Below are 23,583 nucleotides of genomic sequence, written 5' to 3'. Positions count from 1 at the left end.
ATAAAACGTTTGAAAGCCTACTGTAAATTTATTCATTTATCAAATGTTTAAAAATATAAAGCCTTATATAAAGACATTTTGAATGGTGTGTTAACTAAATATGACACCCTGAAATAGTTTTATAAAGCACGATATCCATGGCATCAAATTATACTGCTGCTCTTAATAACATTTACTGCCTCCATTGATCTCACTCCAAACAGGGATTCAATTCCCAACCCCTGTGACACGTGACCATGCTTCCAAAAACTCTTGAAAAGACTCGGGATACCACCCGAATTCCCACATGAGTGATTTCACACCTCTACCTCAAGACATCGGACACGCAGAAGAGAAAGGCGTCACAGTTTTTACACTGCGACGATATCCATTTACTATCCATCGCAGCCTCTAAACTGCTGCAATATCACCGTAACTTATATAAATTTCTATGAGGTAAATAATATGGCATTGAGAATCAGAGGACAGTCGGGCAGTAATGTTTTACTCGGATGTTTTATCATTTTAAGCACCGCACTGTGTCCTGTCGGTGCTTATCTCTACAACAACCGCTATGCTGGGTAAGTGTTTCATTCATACCTTCACATTCATTCATTGGCGCTTGAAGATTTGAGGTGTCGTGGAGTGAGCGGCGCGCGGAGTTACTGATGATTCGCGAACGAATCGTTCTATCTGCGCCGTTCTTTTTAATGATTCATTCGAACCGATTCGGGAACCGTTTGGTAATAAAGCGTCTAAACGTTATTTAACTAAATTTACATAATATTTAGCCTGCAATTTCTCTTGGGGATTTTAAAATTAAAAAAGAGTCGTGGTTTTGATTTTGAATCTGTTTGTTGGAGAGAACCGTTTCGATAATATGAATCAGACTCACTGAGAATCCAGAGCGGAGAGACGAGGTGAGTAGACAGCTTTCAAAACATTTTGAAACATTCAAGTGCTCTCTCTAAATCGGATCACATGTCAATGTCGATTATTAACTATGACTATGTAAAAAACAGCAGATAGTTTGGTCAGTATGGGGTCACTAAATGTTTTTTTTTTCTTGAAGAGACAACACATTAACTTTTCCTTAATACGTATTTTTGTTCCTGAAATCCACCCTTCTGCTGGGATCAGAAAAATCCTACTTTTTGGGATCAAACAAATCTCAATCTTCCATATAGGAAAGTTTTGAACAACACAAAGTGATGATTTGATACAGATCAAAACCTAGATTAGATTTTGTAATCCAATCCAAATTCAATCTAATCTGATATCTGAAATGTTAATTATTCTGACCGTCATTATGAAAATATATAATATTATAGAGTATATTATAAAACTAGTATTAATGTTATTTGTTAATAATACAGTTTAAACACTGCTAACTATTTCTTTTATAAACCTCTTTTATGCTTTTCACTTTACCCTGCTGAAAAAACCAGCATGGACCAGCATGGGAATTATGCTGGTTTGATGCTGGTTAAGCTGGAGGTCACCAGCATACCGGCACCAAAACACAACATATGCTGGTCTTGCGGGTATGCTGTTTTTTTCAGCAGGGTAAGCTTCAATATTATTCCTACTTGCAAATTTGTGTATTATGCTTATTGTTAGCTCTTAAGACAAGATGTATAATATGTCCTTATTTTTAAGTCATTTTGGATAAAAGCATCTGCTAAGTGTAAATGTATATGTTGTAATAATAATGTATTAGGTTTACTATGGAGAGCATAAAAACAGACAAAAATAATACTATGCACCACATAAAGAAAATGCAGTGTGGCCAGAAATCAAGGAAAAACACAGAAACACATACTGTACGACAATTTTGGTAGATCAACGTAAAGGAAAGAAACAGATCATTAATGAGATATGTGAGAGTAGGAAAGAAAAGAAAGAGGAAAATTCTTCAGAGTTTTTCCAGAGTTTAAGAAAGCACTTTTCACTTAATACCTAAACATATATTTCATCAGTAATGTGCAAATGTAAAGTTTGAGCTATGTTTATAACTTACATTTGTTCATTCATATCCATGTGTTTGAATTTTTAAAAACATTTCACAAAGAGGTGAAAACACTTGTTTCATACTTGTCGGGAAGCCATATAAATGCACACGGTCAGAGGGAGGACTAATAAAAATATAGGCCTGTCGGCCACAAACCAGAAAGTGTAATGGAGCAATAAAAGCCCAGCCCATTCCTGTGGTCGTCTGAGATATCACAATTTACAGACTGATAATATCACAGTTTCTTTTTAGTGATATTTTAGAGGGGGAACATAATGACACTTCATTCAATCAGGCCATTGCAAGTGTTTCTGCGAGGCAGGATTAGGATTCTTATCAAAAGAAAAGCTTCAAAACATCCTAGTTATTTATGGCTCATAATAAAAACTCTGATGTTGTCTTAAGATTTATTTGGAGAACTTCCTGTCTTTAGGTCACTTTGATATGGGTGGTTGATATAGTGTTTTTTTGTCAATCATGCATAAAGTAGACAAATTATGTTTAACCTAAATAAATAATGAATGATCATGCACTTTTTACTTATCAGCATAAACACCAAGCATGTACTCATGCTTAAATGTCCACCTTAGTTATTTGTGTCTTTTACAAGTGCTATAAATTCCTTTCACAGGGTCGGTCATTGTGCTTCTCCATCCTATCAAATGTATTCCTTACATGGGGCTATAAAACACAACAATTAACACCTTAATGTATTTGAGGGTGTGAAGCTTGGTGCGTTTTAACCCAGCTTAGCCAAGAGGCACAACCTCATAACCTCACACGTTCACACACACAAATGCCAGGCTTGTCATTAATGTGTGAGTCAGTTGTCATCTGGTGTTATTCAGAAAAGCCTTAGATGTTTAATTAGTTTAATACCAATCTGTATATTTCTATAGCCATGTCACATATAATATGTATTAAAATGGCTGTGTACTTGTTGCCTCGCTGCCTCATGAGGCAATGACCTCGGCGGCATGAAGGCAGCTCCAGGAAATGCATTCGGACAGCTTTTATAGGCTGCGTATCGGAATTCTGTTTAAATATAAATAGAGAGCGCCTTCGTGATAATTAATCCCATATTTGAAAACTATAAAACTAATTTCTCGGTTAAAAATGCAATCAAAAGGTGTAAAAAGTGAAAATCAAACCTTATTTACACTAAATTTGTATTTCAGATGCTTTCTTGGCCACCATTATATCGAACTCGATCAGACTCGACTAATCACATTCCCAGCGCACGCCCACACATAGCATTGTGGGACAAGATTTCGGAATTGCCGCGTCCGAAAACTCTAAAATTCCAAAGCAGGAAGGCATCAAGACATGTCCAAATCCAATGTTTGTTCACTTCCTGACTCCTGAGATACTGCCATTGTCAAGGCCCTGGGAAGTTTTTGAAAATATACATGCATAGATACAGGTCTTTGAAAGTGCTTGAATCTATTTTATGTAAGAAGATTTTTTGGATTTTTGGAAAAAATCCATATTATTCCCTGTGTAGTGTAGGATAATATCATAACATTTCTAGCCTTTTAAGCACATGTGCTAAACTGTTCGCTTTAAATGCTTATATCTTCTATATGCGATTGTTCATTTATATACCAAAATGCTTTTTTGCATAATTGTGTTTCACACATGAACATCTCGGGTTACGTATGTAACTGTTGTTCCCTGAGAAGGGAATGAGACGCTGCGTCTCCCATGCCATATTTCCTGCGTCCATGTAATGCCGTCTTTGGCAATATTTCAGATAGCGATACTTCCTGGCTCCCGCGTCACCCTGTCTTTGTCGTAAAGCCTCACTATTGAATTTGATATACACAGATTCAGACGCACTTACCCCTGCAGTGACGCAGCGCGAGTTCCCTCCAAAGGGAACTGTAACAATATATCTTAAAAGGTAACATGATGTAACCTTGCTCTTACTTGAAATGTGTCCCCACATTTAGTCCTTGAATTTGAGGGTATTGGACCTGGAAAGTCCTTGAAAGGTCCTTGAATTTGAAGTTAACTAAGGTGTGGAAACCCACTTTTTTACACCTTTTAATTGCATTGCTAGTGAGAAATTAGTATTTCAAATATGTAATTAGTTGTCACAATGGCGCTCTCTATTTATATTTCAAACACGCTCCCTATGAAGTGTGTCTGAAAATGTTTCCCTGAGTTGCTTTCATGCCTACAAAGTCATTGCCTCATGAGGCAGCGAGGCAACAAGTCACTTCTTTAGTTTTCGGACGCAGCCACTGTATTCGGACGTGCCTTGGCTTGATGCCGTCCTGCCTTGGCCATTCTGGACACAGACAATATGTATAAAATAAAGTTTACAGTTGACTCTAACTTTAGAGTTGTATTACCTCTGTACATTTAAAAAAAGCATTCGTTGTTAACTTTTGGACCTATTTTTCCAAATGCCTCACACCCGTACATTCTTCCGCTGAGAGCGTAAATAATAGACACTCCAACCTAGGTGGTGGCGCTAATCCGCCATTGCCAATTGCAAGAATAGAAACAGAGTTCCCGGCGCGGAGTAATACCGTACCTCACAGCACATCTAATACAAGTCAATGGAGTTTTCAAAAACTACGATAAAACCTGTTGGAATGCGTATTTTGCAGCATTTTTGTGTGAGCATATCAGTGAACACCCCTGACCACTCGCTGAGTTTCACGTCTTTGTAAACGAAAGTTTAATTCATTTTAGAAAGGATTGTTCCAGTGCACCTATAAACCCATTGTAGAGGTGTGAAGTGAAACACAAACACCCGAAAATTCTCGGGGCAGCCGCATATGTCGAAATTTCAGTCAAAACCGTTCTATTTCACCATAAACAATCTGAAAACAGGGCTTTAAGTGTAAAATACCGAACTTGTCCTTTAAATATTTAAGCAAAATGTAACATTTTCAGTCCCATTAATGTCAGTCATCTTACTGTATATGATCAGCCAAGTTTGCTTTGATGTGAATTAGAGCTCGTACCCTCGAGCAGGGGAGGGTTTTTGTGATCAGAGCAGATATTGCATGACAGCACACAATAAAGATTCTGCGGGAAATATCATCCAAGACATAAAATACCAGCTTGACATTACGGGTGTGGCGTCAAGCGCAATTTCCTCTGCCTTTACCATTAGCGGGATATGACTTTTGAGGCTCTCTTTTATCAAGACAATGCTGGCATGGAGTCGCTGCGCACGATTACACCGCAAAAGGGAAAATGTTACCTGAAGCGCTTGCGTCACGTGCATCTTAAAGTAGCAGGAAGCTTTTAATGATGTAATGAGGTCATCTTTGTTTCGTTTCACAGAAAACAACCTTTGTAGAGAGGCATTAGTTTCTCACCTACAGTAGCTCAATTTAACAGCTGTCACTTGCAAGCTTCATTGCACATTAATACATAATGTGAATGATAAAGCCCAGAAATAATCATTTTAATGGTGGCTGCTAAGACAAATATCATTATAGGTCATATTTAGGGTTACAAAGAAGGCATTACACTGGAGAAATTAACTTGTCCTCATATAAGATGTACATATACTGTATACTATACATTAGAGTTGGGATCTAAGCCATTTTATGGCGCCAGGATTTCATAGAGACCTATAGGTCGGCAACCACACAAGGTTTTCTTTAGAAAATGTTGTTTATTATTAAACCTGTGTTGTAAATTTGGTCGACCAGCAATGGTCTTTAAAAAATGCTGGGTTATTTTTAACTCAGTGTTGGGTCACAATGAGACGAATTTTACCTATGCTGGGTTGCAGTGGTGGCCGGTGACTTCTTTTTTCGATGGCGCTCGATGCAAAGTTCGTCACAACATGTATGTAGCCCGTCGTGTGTGTGGTTCGTAATTTCAAAACATGTGTTCTGCGCGTAGAGTGATCATATGTGCATCACATGTCTTGTCAAAATAAGTGCCTGCTGCAGACGCGTCTTAAAGGTGCATTGTGCAACTTTTATAAGGATTTTTGACAGAAATGCAATTTAAAACTATATTTTCAGTGGTGTATAAAGACCTTTACTATGAACCATTATGTTTTTATTACCTTAGAAGAGACATTTTTATCTACATACACCGAGGGTCCCCTTATATGGAAGTCGCCATTTTGTGCCGCCATGTTTTTACAGAAGCCCTAAACTGACAAACTTTTTTTACCAAGTTGTCTTCGAAGATGACATGTTTGTCTGGAGGCGGCTACCGTAGCTTCTCTATGCATTTCGGTGAACAGTGAATTGAAACGTTGGTTGAAATTCGTAACTTCACCATTAGATGCCACTAAAATGTATACACTGCACCTTTAATGGTTTATGATAAAAGAAACACTCGCGTTTGCCAGATACTCGCACAATGTCATGCGTAATCAGAGTTTACTGTTAAGGGAGTGTCTTGCGTGTATTTTGTGAACGTGAGCGTCTCTTTTATCATAAACGGTTTTGACGCGTGTGCAGCAGGCACTTATTTTGACAAAACACGTGATGCACATGGTTCACATGGTGCAACAAACACATATTTTGAAAACACAGGAAACACACATGACACTCCCAACACTGAATTTGTGCCCCTCGGATGAGCAGACACGGGCCGCCACTGCTGGGTTGTTTTAACCCAAAATGCTGGGTTGTTTTAACCTAATGTTGGGTCAAATATTAATATTTTTGAGTTTATTTAACCCAGAGGTTGGGTTTGTTTTTGAAATAACCCCAAAAAATGTACAGTGATGAAGTTAGTGCTGGTTAGGAAGCATCGACAAAAAGGACGGATATCTTTATGAACAAAATTCCTACCATTGCGATACTCAGATTTATGCTTTGAATGGGTCATACAAATAAAGTTGGTTATATATTATTCAAATCATCACTGTATTTTATATGCTGTTTGTAAAATAAAATCAAATAGTAATGCTGTGTCAAAGATAAATGTCTGTTTCTTGGATTTAGTTTGAACTTTGCTTTACTCCTTCGCCAGTGCAATTACATTAGTTGTTTACATTAATTATTAATTAATTGTACATTAATTGTAATCCTTAATTTTTGCAGTGATCAAGTGTTCAGAATAAACCCTATAAACAACACAGAGGTTCAAGCAGTCAAACAGCTTCTCCACAACCTGACGGTAAGTTCATCTATCTATTCAAAATGGGTACGAAAGCTGTAACTAGGGTGGTACCCTTTCAAAAACTACACCTTTGTATCTAAAAGAGTGCATATTGGTACCTCAAAGGTACCAGTAGAAGGTACCACGTTTTTTGCACATGCACAATGTACAGACAGTATATATTAGTATACACTTTTAATTACCATAAAGTATGGCAATTAAATATGGTAATTATTCAATAATACTGAGTATTATCATCGTATACCATCGCTGTACTGTGGTATTGGCACAGTCATTTTATGTAAGGGGTGTCTAGTGTAACAAACCATGTGTAAAATGATCTGTTTAGCACATCATCTCCAACTGTGCCATGTTGATTTTAACACAGCTGGGTGTGGAGACCCCCCAAAATTGGGGTCATGCGACTAATGGAGAGTTTTTAAACTCTGTATGCCCTCTCATGTGACCGCCTGCAAGCTATTATATCAATTTAGTCATTGATAGGATAGTGTTACACTTGGCCACTTTCTCTTTCTGTTGAAATAAGCCTTTATAACTGTGGCCTAAAGTGGGACTACACTTTAAATTGTAGTCCTATCTATCTACATGAAGACATATTGTGGGCTATTGTTTTTATGTAAAAATCATTTCACTTGCTAGTGGGAGGAGGGCGAATTAAAAAACTCATCAGCTTGACTCATGATTATTTATTGGGAAAGGCTTCTGCTCGGTCTGTTATTGTGGCCACCACAATGCTTTCTTTTTTAGGACATTATATTATATTGTTTATTTAAGAAGTTTAATTCAAAATATTCTGATCCTGTTAAAGCTGAACTTAAAGCATGAAAATAAAACATTGCAGTAAACAAGTGTAACTCAGTCCTCATAGGGTTGTGCTGGTGCACAGACGGGCACTTTGAATAGCTATACTCTTTGTTTTTCTGCTAAATGGGCCAGTTGTTGTAGCCAAAGTCAATAGCGTGGTGACTTGTTGGCAGACGTACAGAGCAGACAGATCATGCAGATCTAAGGTTATGCTTCAGGGCATGCTATCTGGGCTACTACAAAGACTCCTCCAGTGAAACGCAGATTATGTTGGCCTGTAATGCTTGAACATGTAAAATATTAAGTAACACTTTACAAATGATATTTTTTTTTATTAACATTAGATAATGCATTAGCTCAAAGTATTAAAGTTATATGATCTAACAATGAAAAAAAACATTTATTAATATAATTCAGCATTTATATTCACCCATAAATGTTTATTTTAGCATTTGCTAATACATTTTTTTAATCAAAAGTTGCTTTTTAAATATTTTCAAGATAAAATTATTTCTTGTTTTATAGCTCTATACTGTAAGTCATTCTCTCGGGAATTTTAGGAGAATCTTTCAAAATAAAAGTGCTACAGAAGGTACTTTGTCACAGTTCATACTATTCAGTCAAAGGTTCTTAAATAATCATTTTTTTACCTTTTCATAATCTAAAGAACCTCATTCCACTGCAAACAACCTTGAAAGCTTCTTTATGGAACCTTACCACAAAAATGGCTCTTATATGGTTCCATTACTTTTATTTAAAGGTGCAGTGTGTACATTTTGGGAGGATGCAACATAATATCCATAACTTGTTTTCAGTGGTGTATGAAGACCTTACATGAACCGCTATGTTATGAGCCATTTCTATCCATGGTTCCCCTTACATGGAAAGTCACCATTTTGCGTCGGCACAGGACAAAGATGACGGCATTTTTGTCCTGTGGCGGCTACCATAGCTTCTTTATGGCTGGATTTACCTGCAAATGATGGCCAATTCCAATTTGTTGCCTGTATCCATTTTTTTTTGCCGACCCGCTTACATCATCTTTTACAAGCGAGTCGTATCCAATATCAGCATTTACACTAAACACTTGGCAAAAAACAATTCAAAGTAGACATACTGATCCGGAACAGCTTAAAGGTGGTGTGTGTAAATTTTAGCGGCATCTAGTGGGATTGTAATATTGCAACCAACAGCTTACCCCTAAATGTTAAAACTGGGTTAGCTGTTGGTTGCAATATCTGTGCCGCCACAGGACAAGCAGAACGAAATGCGATCTGTAAAACAGTTTGTCCATTTAGGGCTACTGTAGAAACATGACGGCAACTTTCATGTAAGGGGACCCGCGGTATATGGAGATAAAACGGTTCATTCTAAGGTAATAAAAACAATACAGTTCATTATGTAAGGTCTTCATACACCACTGATAATATAGTTATGTGTATTATATTGCATTTCTGTAAAGGGATCCTTCGAAAGTTACACAATACACCTTTAAACCGTAGAAAAAGTAAAATCTCGCGATATGTAATGGACACAGACAAAATTATTTTACAACATTATAGAGCTTTATTTCAGTAACAAGACATAAAACTTAAACATTACTCCACTAAGTGGAGCCATCGCCCTCGTTGCGCTGCTAAGAAGAGTCATGTTATTGTGGGTGGTGTCCACATGAGTGGCTGCAATTCGTAATTTCACCTCTAGATGCCGCTACAGTGTACTCACTGCACCTTTAATATTGTACTAATGCAAAGCTTAAAAACAGCTAAAACAGCAATTCGTTGCACTCGATTGTTACTTCAGATCAGGATAAGTTAAATGTAAGTGAACCGAATAGTTGACAAGAAGTTTTATGATCTGCAGGTGGATCTTTGGCAGCCCAACAGTGCATCGTTGATTCGAGAGAACAGCTCAGTAGACGTTCATGTGGGTCGAAACAAGACACAATGGTTGAAGAGACATCTTCACCAGGCACACATCAACTATGAGTATGCATTTATCTTCTTTCTGTGGACTTTAAAGGGGACATTTGTAAGATTATTTTAAAGCACACTAAAGAAATTCTGCTCTTTGCTCCCCCTACAGGTTAGAAGCGTAATTGTCTATTACCACTGTCGTAAATACTGCAGCATAGCTGGCTCCGATTGGATTGTAGGTCTGCCGTAAAGCAAGTTTTTGTAGTTTTCACTTGAACTACAGGACCGCGACCCGAAGGTTGGAAACTTCTTTATTGCGGTTTTGGCCAATAGATGGCTGCAAAGCGAATGTGAAAGTGCCGTTTACCCTGTTTCGGGTGGATGAGCGACTGAAACTTTTTTGGAAACGTTATTTTAAGGTAAAAAAAAACTCTTTGGTGTTGCTTTAAGATGTAAAATAAATCTTTGGTGTCCCCAGAGAACATATGTGAAGTTTTAGCTCAAAATACTATATAGATAATTTACTATAACACGTTAAATTACCTATTTTTTCACATGCTTGCAAAGAATAGTTAACCAAAACTAAGTTACTAGGTTGTTCTTTTTCACATTTGCTATGTTAGAAGCACTGGGGACCCAATTATAGAACTTAAACATGGACAACGTCAGATTTTCATGATATTTAATTAGTGCAAACTTTCTGCAGCTTTTTTCAGAAGACAAGCTTCAGTTCACTACTCAAATCCCAATGAATTTGATTTGCATGTGCAGAAGGTTCAGAAAACGGAAAGTTTGATTCGAAGTACTCATTCTAGCACACTTTCCATCAGTCAACCAAAATCACGAGTAACAATGTAATTCATCTCACATGCCGCTGCCAGAAACACTTTCTTTGTCAACGATTTCCCCAGGCGGGCCTTTTCTTACCCTCCTTTTATTCCTTCTCTATTTCTCATAGCTTTCTAAACAGACTTGGCATGCTGATGTATTTGAGCGTCTTTACAGGCAAAATTGTTTCCTCACACAATTCTGGGTAATGAGATGGTTTGAGAGAAAAATGTACGTGCCTTCTGTTTTGTTTACACTTGTTTGAAAGACTCCATCTAATTTTGGCTCGGTCCTGATAGATAGATTGTTGATTTCTAATCTTTCCTCTATAACCCACGAAATAGGGAAAGTTGGGGTTTAGTTTTGTTTTTTGTCTGTTATTGCTTTGCTCAGTTCGTGACTGGTAACTCAGATTTGGAGATATATGAGTCTAACCTTGAACTGGGCTCTTTTGTGAGAAAGGTTCATTTTTGTTGCCAACACTTGAGTAAGGGGTAAAGTCCAATTTATAGTCGTGCGTAAGTTCTATGCCGTAGCCTGTGAGTAGCTCTGCGTGGGTGATTCTCACGAAAACTTGGTTTTAAAAATGTCAAGCATGAAAATGTAAAAATAGCTTAAATTTACTTTTTTCCCACCAGACATTGAAAAACAAAGTCTGGAGTAAATGGGAACATTAATTTAAAAACTTTTACTTATCATTTAACACTTTTTGTAACATAATTAAAAAAATTAGTCCTAAAAAATCTCATTACCGCAACAGTCAGAAAACATCAACACTGAAATTTTTTCAAAATGACATGACAAACCTGAAAGAACATAATTTGGAGATTCTGCACATGCATTTCAAATCAAAGTATTATGCTTCTATTAATTAAATTAACATTTAATAAGCATCTGTTGCGGTAATGATAATCAAAATGTCGTGTAAGCATTCTGACAAGACAATATTTCAAATTATCTGTAAAAAAATGATCTTACCTGGTAGCCATCTTGAAGTAACTGGTCCATGTGCTTGGTCACTCAAAATCAAACTTTATTAAAATTCTGTATGTGTGCTTAAACTGTTCTTAAAAAGTGTTGCGGAGGATGAGAACATCAGGCATGGACACATCATTTTCCTAATTTTTCTTCATTATTATTATACATGAATATTCAGTAAATATTTTTTCTGTCATCTAAAGTAGTCTAGCAAAACATCCATTTATTTTTTTTCTTAATATTTTTGTGTTAATTTGATTAAATTACAACATAACGCATGTTCAAACACAGCCAGACACATTGCGGTAATGAGAATTTCAGCAGAAAATGAGATAAAATTTACAATTATAAATTCTTATGTTGAAATCACACATTGTGCAAGGTAGAACACAGTATTGTGTTAATTCTGATGCTTTATTAATGTTACTATATTACACATTTTAAAGCTAAAATCATTAGTGCCGTGGTGTTTCAATGGTTTCGTGAGAATCACCCGCGTAGCCTGACGTGCAAAAATTTTAACAGCGCGTCAGTTCTACGCGGACCGCAAGAGCTGTGATTGGTCCACCAGAACCCCTCCCGTCAGGTAAAAAAATTTGCGTCATAGGTATTTGCGTTTGCGACAGTGAAAACAAAGATGAGCCAAGTTGAGGAGTGATTTTACTCAAATTGCAACAGAAATCACTGTTTATTTACTTCCATCATTGCTGGTCTTCTCAAATCATACACAACAAGTTGCTGTTTCTTCTTCGTTTGTGGGTTAACTTGCCAAGCTTCTTCTTCTTTGACGGTTGGGTGCTACTGTGGTTACACGTGTGGTTACTGCCTACCAGCGGTCTGCGCGTGTGTTTGCATGTTGACGCTGACGACGGCGCAAAAATATGAAAACCGACGCAGAACCTACGCCGTCGCGGCTACGCCGTAGGACCTACGCCCAACTATAACAAGCCCTTTAATTACACAAATGTAAAAAACCCAACAGGGTGCATGATGAATCCGATAAGCACATGCCTAATGCCAAATAGATGAATAGATATGAACTATTGATTTGAATTGAAATTATTTAATTATGTGGAAAGAAGGAGAATAATTAATGAAAGTATTTACAGTATATATTAAATATACAGTCAATTTTACCACTAAGCAGTCAACCAACAACCACCCCAGAATCAGAATAATTCACACTGTCAGAAAAAATTGACACAAAATGGTCCAAAACATATGTGTCTTCTAACCAAAACCAAGCAGTGGCTGCCGGTGACTTCTTTTTCGAGGCTTTACGATGCGAAGCTTGTCACCACATGTATGTAGTCCGTCATGTGTGTGGTTCGTCATTTCAAAATATGTGTTTGGCGCGTCATGTGAACCTATGTGCATCACACATGATGTCAAAATACGAGCCTGATGCAAATGCTTCGAAAGGGTTTATGATAAAAAAGACGCTCATGTTTGCCAGATACTTGCTTTATCTCATGTGTAATCAGAGTTAAGTGTCTGCAAGTATTTTGTGAACGTGAGCATCTCTTCTATCATAAAACCTTTTGACGCTTGTGCAGCAGGCACATATTTTGACAAAACACATGACGCACATGCTTCACCTGAAGAAAAAACCAATTAAAGGTGTAAACGTTGTGAGGGTTTGCAGGAACAGATGAACCCAAATGCAGACGATGTCGGGGAAAACAGAAAACACTTTATTTGACAAAACAAAAACCCACAATGGGGTACAAAACATGAAACACTGACAGATAACACTAAACTTGACTTGACTTTGACTCTGACTCTGACTTGTATAACTACACGAGTAACACGACACAACACAATGATCCTGCACAGAACTAAAGAAACACTGACATTAAATAGAGCAAACCAAACAAGATAACGAGCGGGGAACAGGTGATGGGAATAAGTAATAATTAACAATAAGCAGGAGGACGAGGGAGCGGGGACAAATGACAAGACACCGGAGGTACATGCCAAACACAAAAACAAGGCATGAACCTCCACACAAGGCCAGGGACTGCCAGAACTCTGCCACCATGACAAAATACAAATTTAACAAGACTTCAAGGCAGAGTCCTGACAAACGTGGCAAAAGTAATGCGTTTTAAAAGGTAAATGCATTCATGTAAACATGACCTGAATTTTTAAGCAACTTCGTGTGAATAGTTTGGGGATCTCTGAGAAATACGGTAATACTAATATTAAGTTAATAACAGTGTTTTTTGACATTGCATGCATTTAAAAAAGTTGTTGGGGACTGGCACTTTAAATCACCTGTTCATTGTTTTCTTAGTTTCTGTCGATGTACACGAAATCTATATCAACACCAAACTGTAAAACTTAACTGTTTAACAGAGTAGCTTTCAATATTTCCTCTCTGACACTCAATTCTCTCCACAGGGTGCTTATTTCCAATCTCCAAACATTAATTGAGAAACAGACCGGATATCGCTCCACCAGGAAGCGTCGATCGGAATTCCAGTATGACTATGAAGTGTACCATACTTTGGAAGAGGTGAATATATGTCTTAATCATGTCCTACTTTACTTATATGTTTACTAAGCTGGGATATGATAAAGTAAACCAAATGACATCATAAAAGTCTCAGAGACTGCACAGTTTTTGCTTACCCCCCTATTATGTTTGGGGTCAAATTGATCCCAAATCTACTTTGACATCTCTGAAAAATATGCTAATTGTATTTTTTTTTAACCGTTAAACCTACTTTTTACTTTTTCTTGATACTTTTTGACTCACTTAAAGTTACTTGTAGTCACTTTGGATAAAAGTGTCTGCCAAATATATACAGTAGACACAGTGTTCCTGTAAATCTGATCTTATGGGTCTTTTTTACTATTAATATGTGAAAATCTGGTAAAACTGTTATCAAATAAAATAAATGTATGTTATATATTATTTTCATTACTACTTTGTTTTTTTAATAAATGTACACTTAATTTATGTGCTGCTACAAAAGATAAGTTTTCAACAATTTATGTATATAAAGAATAAAAAAGTTATGTTTTTTTATACAATTTTATTTTAAATTTAAAGTTATAGCATATATTAAAGTCAATATGACACCAAACATTAGAAGTGTTGTTAAAATTTGGTTTTAAGAAGTGCATTTGCATTTAAAAAAAATGTCTTATCTTAGGAGATATGCTCGTGACTCTAAAGAAAAACAGACCTCAGGGTGGTTTTCTTTAGCACCTTCCTATAACCCATCATTAGACCTTTACTCACAGATCTTCTCCATCAGACCGAGTGCCAACTTTAACTGAACACGCAAACCTCCTCTGTGATTTAATCTCGTGACAAGCTGATGAATGGTAAATCTTCAGATCAGACGAGAGCTGGATTACATTAGTTTTTTAAGAATATAATACCTCAAGCGTGCTGTCACACAACCATGTCATGAATGCATCAATGAATATTTGAAACCTTTAGTTCTTCTCGTGAAGAAAGATCTTAAGCCAGTCAAGACATGACAACATTTCTTTTCAAAATGAAAATACATATCATGATCACTCATATGTTTTTGTGCATTCACGGTCTATGTGGTACATCTTGAAGAAATAATTCAAACCAAGATTAAAATTATTTCATCATTTACAGCATTCATTTAATTTTGGATGACATTAGAGTGAGTAAGCGATGACAGAATTTTACATTTTGGGTGTTTTTTGTCATCACATTTATACCACCTGGTGCATCAAACAAAATTGAAAATGTAATAATTGTAATATACCGTTAAAGGTGCAGTGTGTAATTTTTAGAAGGATCTTTTCACAGAAATGCAACATAATATACAAAACTATATTATCAGGGGTGTATAAAGACCTTTCATAATAAACCGTTATGTTTTTATTACCTTACAATGAGACGTTTTTATCTACATACACGGAGGGTCCCCTTACATGGAAGTCACCATTTTGGGCTGCCATGTTTCTACAGAAGCCCTTAACGGACAAACTTTTTTTACTAAGTTGTCTCCAACGATGACATGTTTGTCCGGTGGTGACTACATAGCTTCTCCATGTGTTTCAAAAGCTAGGGTTGAGCAGTGGACTAAGCCGTTGGTTGCAATTCACAACCTCACCACTAGATGCTGCTACAATTTACACACTGCACCTTTAAGTAATTTCTCCTTTAAACACTTTACCCACCCCTTTATGCACACCAAACAGAGAGTCCCATCCTAAGATTATGTCATTAGTTGACTCAGAAAACACCAATATTTAAAATCTTTACATAGCCAATGTTCCCGTGTCCACTTCCAATTACTTCACTTATTACGAAGCACAATAAAGTGGGCCAAACTTAAAAAAAATTGAAAAAAGTGTATTAAAATATTAATATTATTATTAGATTTTTTTAATTTCCTTTACATGAATATGAGTTAATCTGATATAAATTGTTTCACCCTTCTACACAGATCCAAAGCTGGATGTTTGAGATGAACAGGACACACCCACATCTTGTGGACATGTTTTCTATTGGACGTTCATACGAGGGACGTCCCCTCTATGTGCTCCAGGTAAAGGATGAAAATAGAAAGCTATAATAAAAGACATTCAAAAAAAATCATTGCACTGGACCTACAGTACCAAAACATTTTCCTGTCAGTTAGGAAAGAGAACACGGCCCTATAAGAAGTCAGTGTGGATAGACTGTGGAGTGCATGCAAGAGAATGGATTGGTCCGGCTTTTTGCCAGTGGTTCGTGAAAGAGGTATGCGTTCCTGTTGTTTATGATTTTTTTAATTTTGTTCATGTCGTGCCAATGTCTTTAAGGGATAGAGAGATAAAAGAGAGAGAGAGAGAGAGAGAGAGAGAGAGAGAGAGAGAGAAAGAGGTATTAGTTCTGTTGCAATACCTTCAATACACCACAATGAGGCAGACCTATGACATAATCTGACTTAAATCTGTTTGACCCTGAATTTAACCTTATAACAGGGTCATAGCTTTACTTAAAGGTTTTTCTTTTTCCGGGTGGATCATCAAGACTATTGGTCCTCCTAGTTGTCAGTCAGGAGTGTTGCGTAATTGCATTTTTTAAAAAAGTGGAGAAGGTGGTTCTTTTCTAAAATTTGAGAAAATTCTCCGCTACACCTTTAAAGGGGTAGGTTACCAAAAAGGAAAATTCTGTCATCATTTACCTGAATTCACCTGTATACATTTTTTATTCTGGTGATGATATGTGGTAAATAGATTTGGGTCACCATTCACTTCCATAGTATTTGTTTCCTACTATGGAAGGCAATGGTGCCCCAGATTTGCTTTGTTACAAACATTGTTCAAAATATCTGCCTTTGTGTTCAGAAGGTTTGAATGGTTTTAAACAACTTAACGGTGAGTAAATGATGTCAGAATTTTCATTTTTGGGTGAACTATCCCTATATTGCCGTTCTGAATTAATTTGAATTTAAATGTAATGTCGCATCTTTTTTAGTGTTATTAAATAAAATGTATGCAGTATTATTCATGTTTAACAAAACCAAGGTTTTAATCATGGATATAAGTGACACATATCAGTATTTTACTGTGCATTTGTTTGACAGATACAGTACAAGAGCTTTCTACATAGGGTCAAAGGTTAAGAAAGAGGTTAACTTCAATTAATTTCAGTACAAAATAAAGAAAAATGCCATTATTCTTTCATAATTAAAGGCAAATCATAAGCTCTGCTGTGTCCTTGTACAGAATATTTTCTCTATTTATCTGTCCGTGTATCAAGAACTTAAAGTCTGTCACAATATCGCTCGCTGTGAACACAGGCACTGAACTCCTATCAACACAACTCAATCATGAGGCGGCTGATGAATCAGCTCAGCTTCTACATTATGCCCGTCTTCAATGTGGACGGTTATCATTACAGCTGGAGGACTGTAAGTATCTACTTGTCATATGTAAAATGTTTGATGTTAAATCATTAAATGAATACCGTCAGTGGCGGGAACATACAGTATTGAATTGCTTGTGGCATCATACTGTTTTAAACGTATAGCAAATGACTTCTTTTTATGTGTTATAAATATCTTGTGTATTTCTCTCTCAGGACAGATTCTGGCGGAAAACACGGTCAAAGATTCCCAAGTATCACTGCAGGGGAGTGGATCCCAACCGGAATTGGAAAGTCAAATGGTGTGGTGAGTTATTTAACTCTCTGTTTGGAAGCATTAAACAGCGCATGGGCTAGTATAAGTTTGGGTGATGAAAGCCTTATTCAGTCAATATAAAGATATCAAGGTTATATTTTTACACAATGTTCTTCACATTATGTAGGATGATTTTATGTATAAAAAACAGCGTTGATTCAAAAATGTATGAATCAGAATAGAGCACGATTCCAGAAGAAAACTAAAAGTCAAGAAAGAGCAAAAATGAAAAACATCATAAAGTTAAAAGTAATATATTAATATATCCTACAACTCTACCATCTTTATTTCTGCTAGATGAGGGGGCCTCCCAGCATCCATGTGATGACACATACTGCGGTCCATATCCCGAGTCTGAGCCGGAGGTCAAGTCCGTCGCCAAGTTTCTACGCAAGCACAAAAAGCGCATCAAGGCCTACATCTCAATTCATGCCTACGCTCAGATGCTTCTCTATCCGTATTCATACAAATACGCCACTATCCCAAATTTTAACTGTGTGGTGAGTGTGAATCTATGAATTGTTTCATAGTGACAGTTAAACAATGTTAATATAGAGGAAGATGTTTTAAATTTTCCCAAAATTAGAGATGCACCGATATATCTGCCAATAATCGGTATCTGTTGATAAAAGCATCTTCCGATAGTTTAAAAACAGCAGATAGTCATGGCCAATATATCCTGTCAATCAAAAGAGAATAGAAAAAATGCAATGAATTTGAGCTCTGCGTATAGAAAATGTTAAAGGTATAGCAGAAGATTTTAAATGGATTTCTTCAAATTGTATGCCAGACTTTACCTGCCGAGTAGAAACTTTGCGACTGAGACTGGGAAGTCGAACCTGTGCTTTTAGCGCATCATGCCAGCATGTGAAATATTCTCCCAAAAATACTCTGGACTTGTTTCTTTCTTCAGAGGCCTTTCTCTTCTTGTCATACAATTCGTAGACACTTTTTCTCTTGCGACCCTCAGACATTTTGAAAAAAAAATTTAGTGAGAACGCGAGCTTCAATGAATGGCTAAAACCGTAGCCCACCACACATATACACCTGAAAGTGCGCATGTGCAGAAAGCGAACCTAGGGACGAGCACGTATGACGGCCTTACGTAAACATATTACCAGAATGATTGACAACTAGGATGACCAATAGTCTTGATGATCCACCCGGAAAAAGAAAATCCTCCGTTATACCTTTAAGAAACATCACGAGTTTAATAGTCATTATATAAAAATAATAATGTATGCAATAAAAAATGTAATCTTTAGAATTAAGTTAAAGGCGGGGGGCATGATCTCTGAAAGCCAGTGTTGACATTTGAAATCACTTAAACAAACACGCCCCTACTCCAATAGAATCTGGACCTTCTTTTGATAGACCCGCCCCACAAATACACAACCCAGGCAATGATGTCGTTTAAGGGCTCGTTATAGTTGTGCGTAGGTCCTACGGCGTAGCCGCGACGGTGTAGGTTCCGCGTCAGTTTTCATTTATACATTTGCGTCGTCATCCGCGTCGACGTGCAAATACACGCGCAGACCGCTTGTAGGCAGTAACCAGCGCAAACATCAAAGAAGAAGAAGCTTAGCAAGTTAACCCACAAACGAAGAAGAAACAGCAACTTGTTGTGTATAATTTGAGAAGACCAGCAACGAAGTAAATATAAACAGCAACTTTTGATGCAGTTTGAGTTAAATCACTCTTCAACTTGGTTTTCACCATCACAAACGGAAATACCTATGACGCAGTTTTTTTACCTGACGGGAGGGGTTCTGGTGGACCAAACACAGCGATCCGCATAGATCTGACACGCTGTTAAAATTTTTGCGAGGTGCGCATCAGGCTACGCAGAGCTACGCACAGGCTACGGATAGCTACGGCGTAGAACGTACGCACGACTATAAATCGGGCTTTAGTAGGCACATCTTTTACTGCTGATAGGCTACAAGTGTGTTTTGGTAGTCGGCCCGACTCCCTTTCTCAAAGTGTTTTTCAAAAATCATGCACCCCACCTTTAATGCAAGTTAATATAAACACCCTCTTGGTATCGGGAGATATCAGTCTGAAAAATCAACTAATGGTATCAGTGAATTTTTTTATATTGGTGCATCTCTAAATATTATAAATAAACAATTCAAAGTTTAATAAATGATGTAGGCACAATTCCCTATGATTCAACCAAGTTTATTTATTGTCAACACGAGGGCGAAAGATTGTATTTAAGATAAAAAAAGTATAGGTGAGAAATATTTTGGTCTTACTGTTTTATGCTCATATACGGTATTGACTGGTATGTCTTAACCTATAATCTTTCGAGCACATTGTTATTGCCAGACATCCTTAATGATCAAGTAGACCAATACTTGAACTTTCCCCTATAGGAGGCAGCTGCCCAGAATGCAGTAAGTGCCCTTTACTCGGCTTATGGAGTGAGATACAGATACGGCCCTGCCTCCACCACACTGTGTAAGTCAGATATTTGGTCTTCTTTTCTTTCATCAATGACATAAAGCTACTGCATTATGATTCATCAGCTCTTTCATGCTCTGTCAGGTAGCATTTTAGCAATGATGATGACAATCTCACTTTGACTGTTTTTTATGTTTTTCTGCATCTATGATGCATCTTCAGATGAAAACTGTTTCTTTCTTTTTTACAGATGTAAGTTCTGGTAGTTCGATAGACTGGGCCTATAAGAACGGGATCCCGTATGCCTTTGCTTTTGAGTTGCGTGATACAGGATTTTACGGCTTCCTCTTACCAGAAACCTTGATCAATCCCACCTGCACAGAAACCATGAGAGCAGTAAAGACCATCGCCTCAGGCCTTCTGAAGAAGTGCACCAACTGAACCTTTATACATTCTCGACATCTGTCCTCACTTGCCATAAGCCATAGCAACATATCTATACTAGGCATCTACAAACGTGCCTGTATATTTCACGTACTGTATGTAAGTATGCAGAGGAGATATTTTTATTGGAAGCTATACATTTTATTTAATGAACCTACATTTAATTGTAAAAATATTAACAGTGAAGATATAACAGCACTTGAATTGTGAACTAAATCATTATCTTATTAGAGATAAACACTTGCTATATAGACAAAGTTCAATGGGAATGTAAATAATGCATGTTGTTATGTCACAATAGGTATATTGTCATATATATATATGTTCTGTACAGTCAAGAGGTATGCATTAATGCAGCTACAACACAGCTTTGATCTTGTTTAATATGGTACATAAAAAGAGAACTTGATAGCCTTTATGAGGCAGACAGAAAATACAAATTGTATGCGCCTTTGTTTTTACTGCAAAATATAAAAGTATTATTAACTGTATAAGGACAATACATGTTTTCATTTGCATTAAAAGGTACTGTCATGTGCTAGAATTAACATAATGCAGTATTTTTGTTTTATTACTATGTATTTATTTATGAAAAACATCTATTGCTATACATGAATTGTCTTCATACATGGCGATGGGGATTTTTTCTATTTACCAGTGTTGTAGACTACCTAAACTGAGACCAAGACCAGATGTTGACGAGACCAAGACTTTGAGAGGTCGAGACCAAGACATGGATCAAAACATGAATGAAATTACATCTTAGATATTGTGGGCCTTTGTATCAATTTTGTTGACAGATTTCTTTTTCAAGACGAGTACTACAACACTACTACACATACATTTTATCTGACTATACATTTTTTCAACATTAAATGTGGCTTTATCATAATGTAATAAATATAACACATAATATATGAAAATAATTTAACATTATATTATGAATACAACCGATTACACTGAACTTTACAATAAAAAATAAAAATATATAATTTTCATATTAATTGCACTTTTAATTATCATGCAAAAGACTTAGAAAGTGACACTCCAGAATCTGCAACCATGTATTTTTTTATTGTTTTGTTTTATTTCTGCCAGCTTCCACTGTAACAAAAAAGTAGCATGAACAACTTGGTTTGCAAGTCAAATCAACCTACTACGGATAAGTTGACATAACATAAAAACAAGTTAAAGTAACATAAAATATATGTTGATTTGACATTATTTTTGGTACACAAATGAAAAACTAGCCTGACCCTTTATAACCCTGATCTGGTTTTAATAATTTAAGTGTAAATAATGCCCTTGAAAAAAGTAAATACTAGTTTACTGAGTCTGGTGTTTAAGAATTTACCTAGAATTGATTGACCTACACAAAGCACAGATTTAAACACATTTGGGATGAATTCATATTAGGACTGCATGCCAGACCCCAACATCTATGTCTAAATGCCTCAGCCATGTTACAATATGGTGAAAAATCTTTCACTATAGCAAGGATAAAGTCTCTAATAATGTTTATTTGTATTCAATGTATATATGTGTTAAATGTATGTTTATTCATCGTACTTTTGGTCAGGTTAATATTTTAACATTGTCATGGAATTGTTTAAATATTAATTTAAATGTATGTGATGTACATTTTGTTGCTAGAAGAAACAAACAGCGTGGTATTAGGGAAAAACGCATGGCCTTGAGTCAACCTCCGCATTTGATGTCAACTTCTCTTTTCTTTGTGCATATTGCAATAGCATTTCAGGCATCTTGTGAAAATAACCCGAGAATTACTCATGCATGAGTGTTAAAGTAAACTCTGCTTGCTGGCTGTGATGAAGATCAGGGTGGATTGATTCATTTTTCCTCCCTCAACACCAGCTGAGAAAATACAAATCGATTACATTTTAAACCCTTAAACAGGCTTAATGAGACACATACTTATTGTAGCTTCTTTTAAAACTTAAAAAAACTGTTTATTAACCAATCTTTTTATCATCATTATTATTTAGGGGCTGTTCTATGTATGTGCTTTAAGTTTTCTGTCATAGCCTAACCTAATGGTTGTAAAAGTGCAGGATATGCCTTTTGACCCTTTATTATGTGTTAATCTTTCTTTTCTTTTTAAAATTGATAATTAAATTGTTAACATTGATTATGAATTTGCCTTAAGATGGTTAACAAACTTAAGTCATACGTTGTGCATGCTGTTAATTACCACATTATGCAAATTAGATTGTGGGTAGAAAAAGGATTGAGGAGGCCACATGTATTATATATTTTTATGTCCCAGAGCAGGATCCACAACATGTGTTATGTGTTTTGACAATGTAAATAATTAATACCTATTTTCAAAAGAGAACACAAAATCATTTTTAAAAACTGTTTGACAAGTACATAAACTGATCAGTGTTTCTCAACCAGGGGCACCGGGGCCAATAGGGGCTGCAACCATCTTTCAAGGGCACCTCTTAAATTAATTAAAATAAGCATTAAAGTAGACAACACTACAAAAAAGCAGGATATTTTTAGTGGTCGGTTGTTTTAATAACAAATTTATCTAATTATGCCAAACTCTAGAATATTTTACTGGGAAGAAATTATAAGCCGGGCATTCAAATATTGTTGTGGACGATTGGGACCTTGAAGTAAAAAAATAAAATCACTGACTAAGATACGTACAATGTGTGTATTGCGCAGGTGCAATACATGTTTACTTTATTTTCTGTAGGCTATTTACTAAGAAGTTGAGCTCAGATGGGAAACATCTTTATATATATATTTTTTTTATATATATATTTAATGTTTTTGTCTAATTTTTATTTAGTTTCAATAACAGCTTCAACCAATTTAAATGTATTAATTTATTTATTTAATTTACACTTTATTATTATATTTCACCCTCCCTCTCTCTGATTCTGCCTCACTGCGGCCGTTTCTACCGTGT

At 36.3% G+C, this 23,583-nt stretch overlaps 1 protein-coding gene across 1 annotated transcript; it reads left to right on the top strand.

Annotated features, from left to right (window-relative positions):
• Positions 1 to 252: 252 nt before the first annotated feature.
• cpa6 (carboxypeptidase A6) lies at positions 253 to 21,613 on the top strand. Its single transcript, XM_055182992.2, has 11 exons — positions 253 to 560; positions 7,024 to 7,099; positions 9,770 to 9,894; positions 14,032 to 14,146; positions 16,071 to 16,172; positions 16,262 to 16,366; positions 17,412 to 17,522; positions 17,693 to 17,783; positions 18,090 to 18,292; positions 20,171 to 20,255; positions 20,449 to 21,613. Exons 1-11 carry the CDS (start codon positions 445 to 447, stop codon positions 20,637 to 20,639), a joined length of 1,320 nt encoding a protein of 439 aa, XP_055038967.2. The 5' UTR covers positions 253 to 444; the 3' UTR covers positions 20,640 to 21,613.
• Positions 21,614 to 23,583: the final 1,970 nt, after the last annotated feature.

The sequence above is a fragment of the Misgurnus anguillicaudatus genome, chromosome 25 (genome assembly GCF_027580225.2).
Source record: "Misgurnus anguillicaudatus chromosome 25, ASM2758022v2, whole genome shotgun sequence".
Taxonomy (NCBI): domain Eukaryota; kingdom Metazoa; phylum Chordata; class Actinopteri; order Cypriniformes; family Cobitidae; genus Misgurnus; species Misgurnus anguillicaudatus.
The sequence above is the reverse complement of the archived record's forward strand: the minus strand, read 5'-3'. Positions and strand labels throughout refer to the sequence as shown.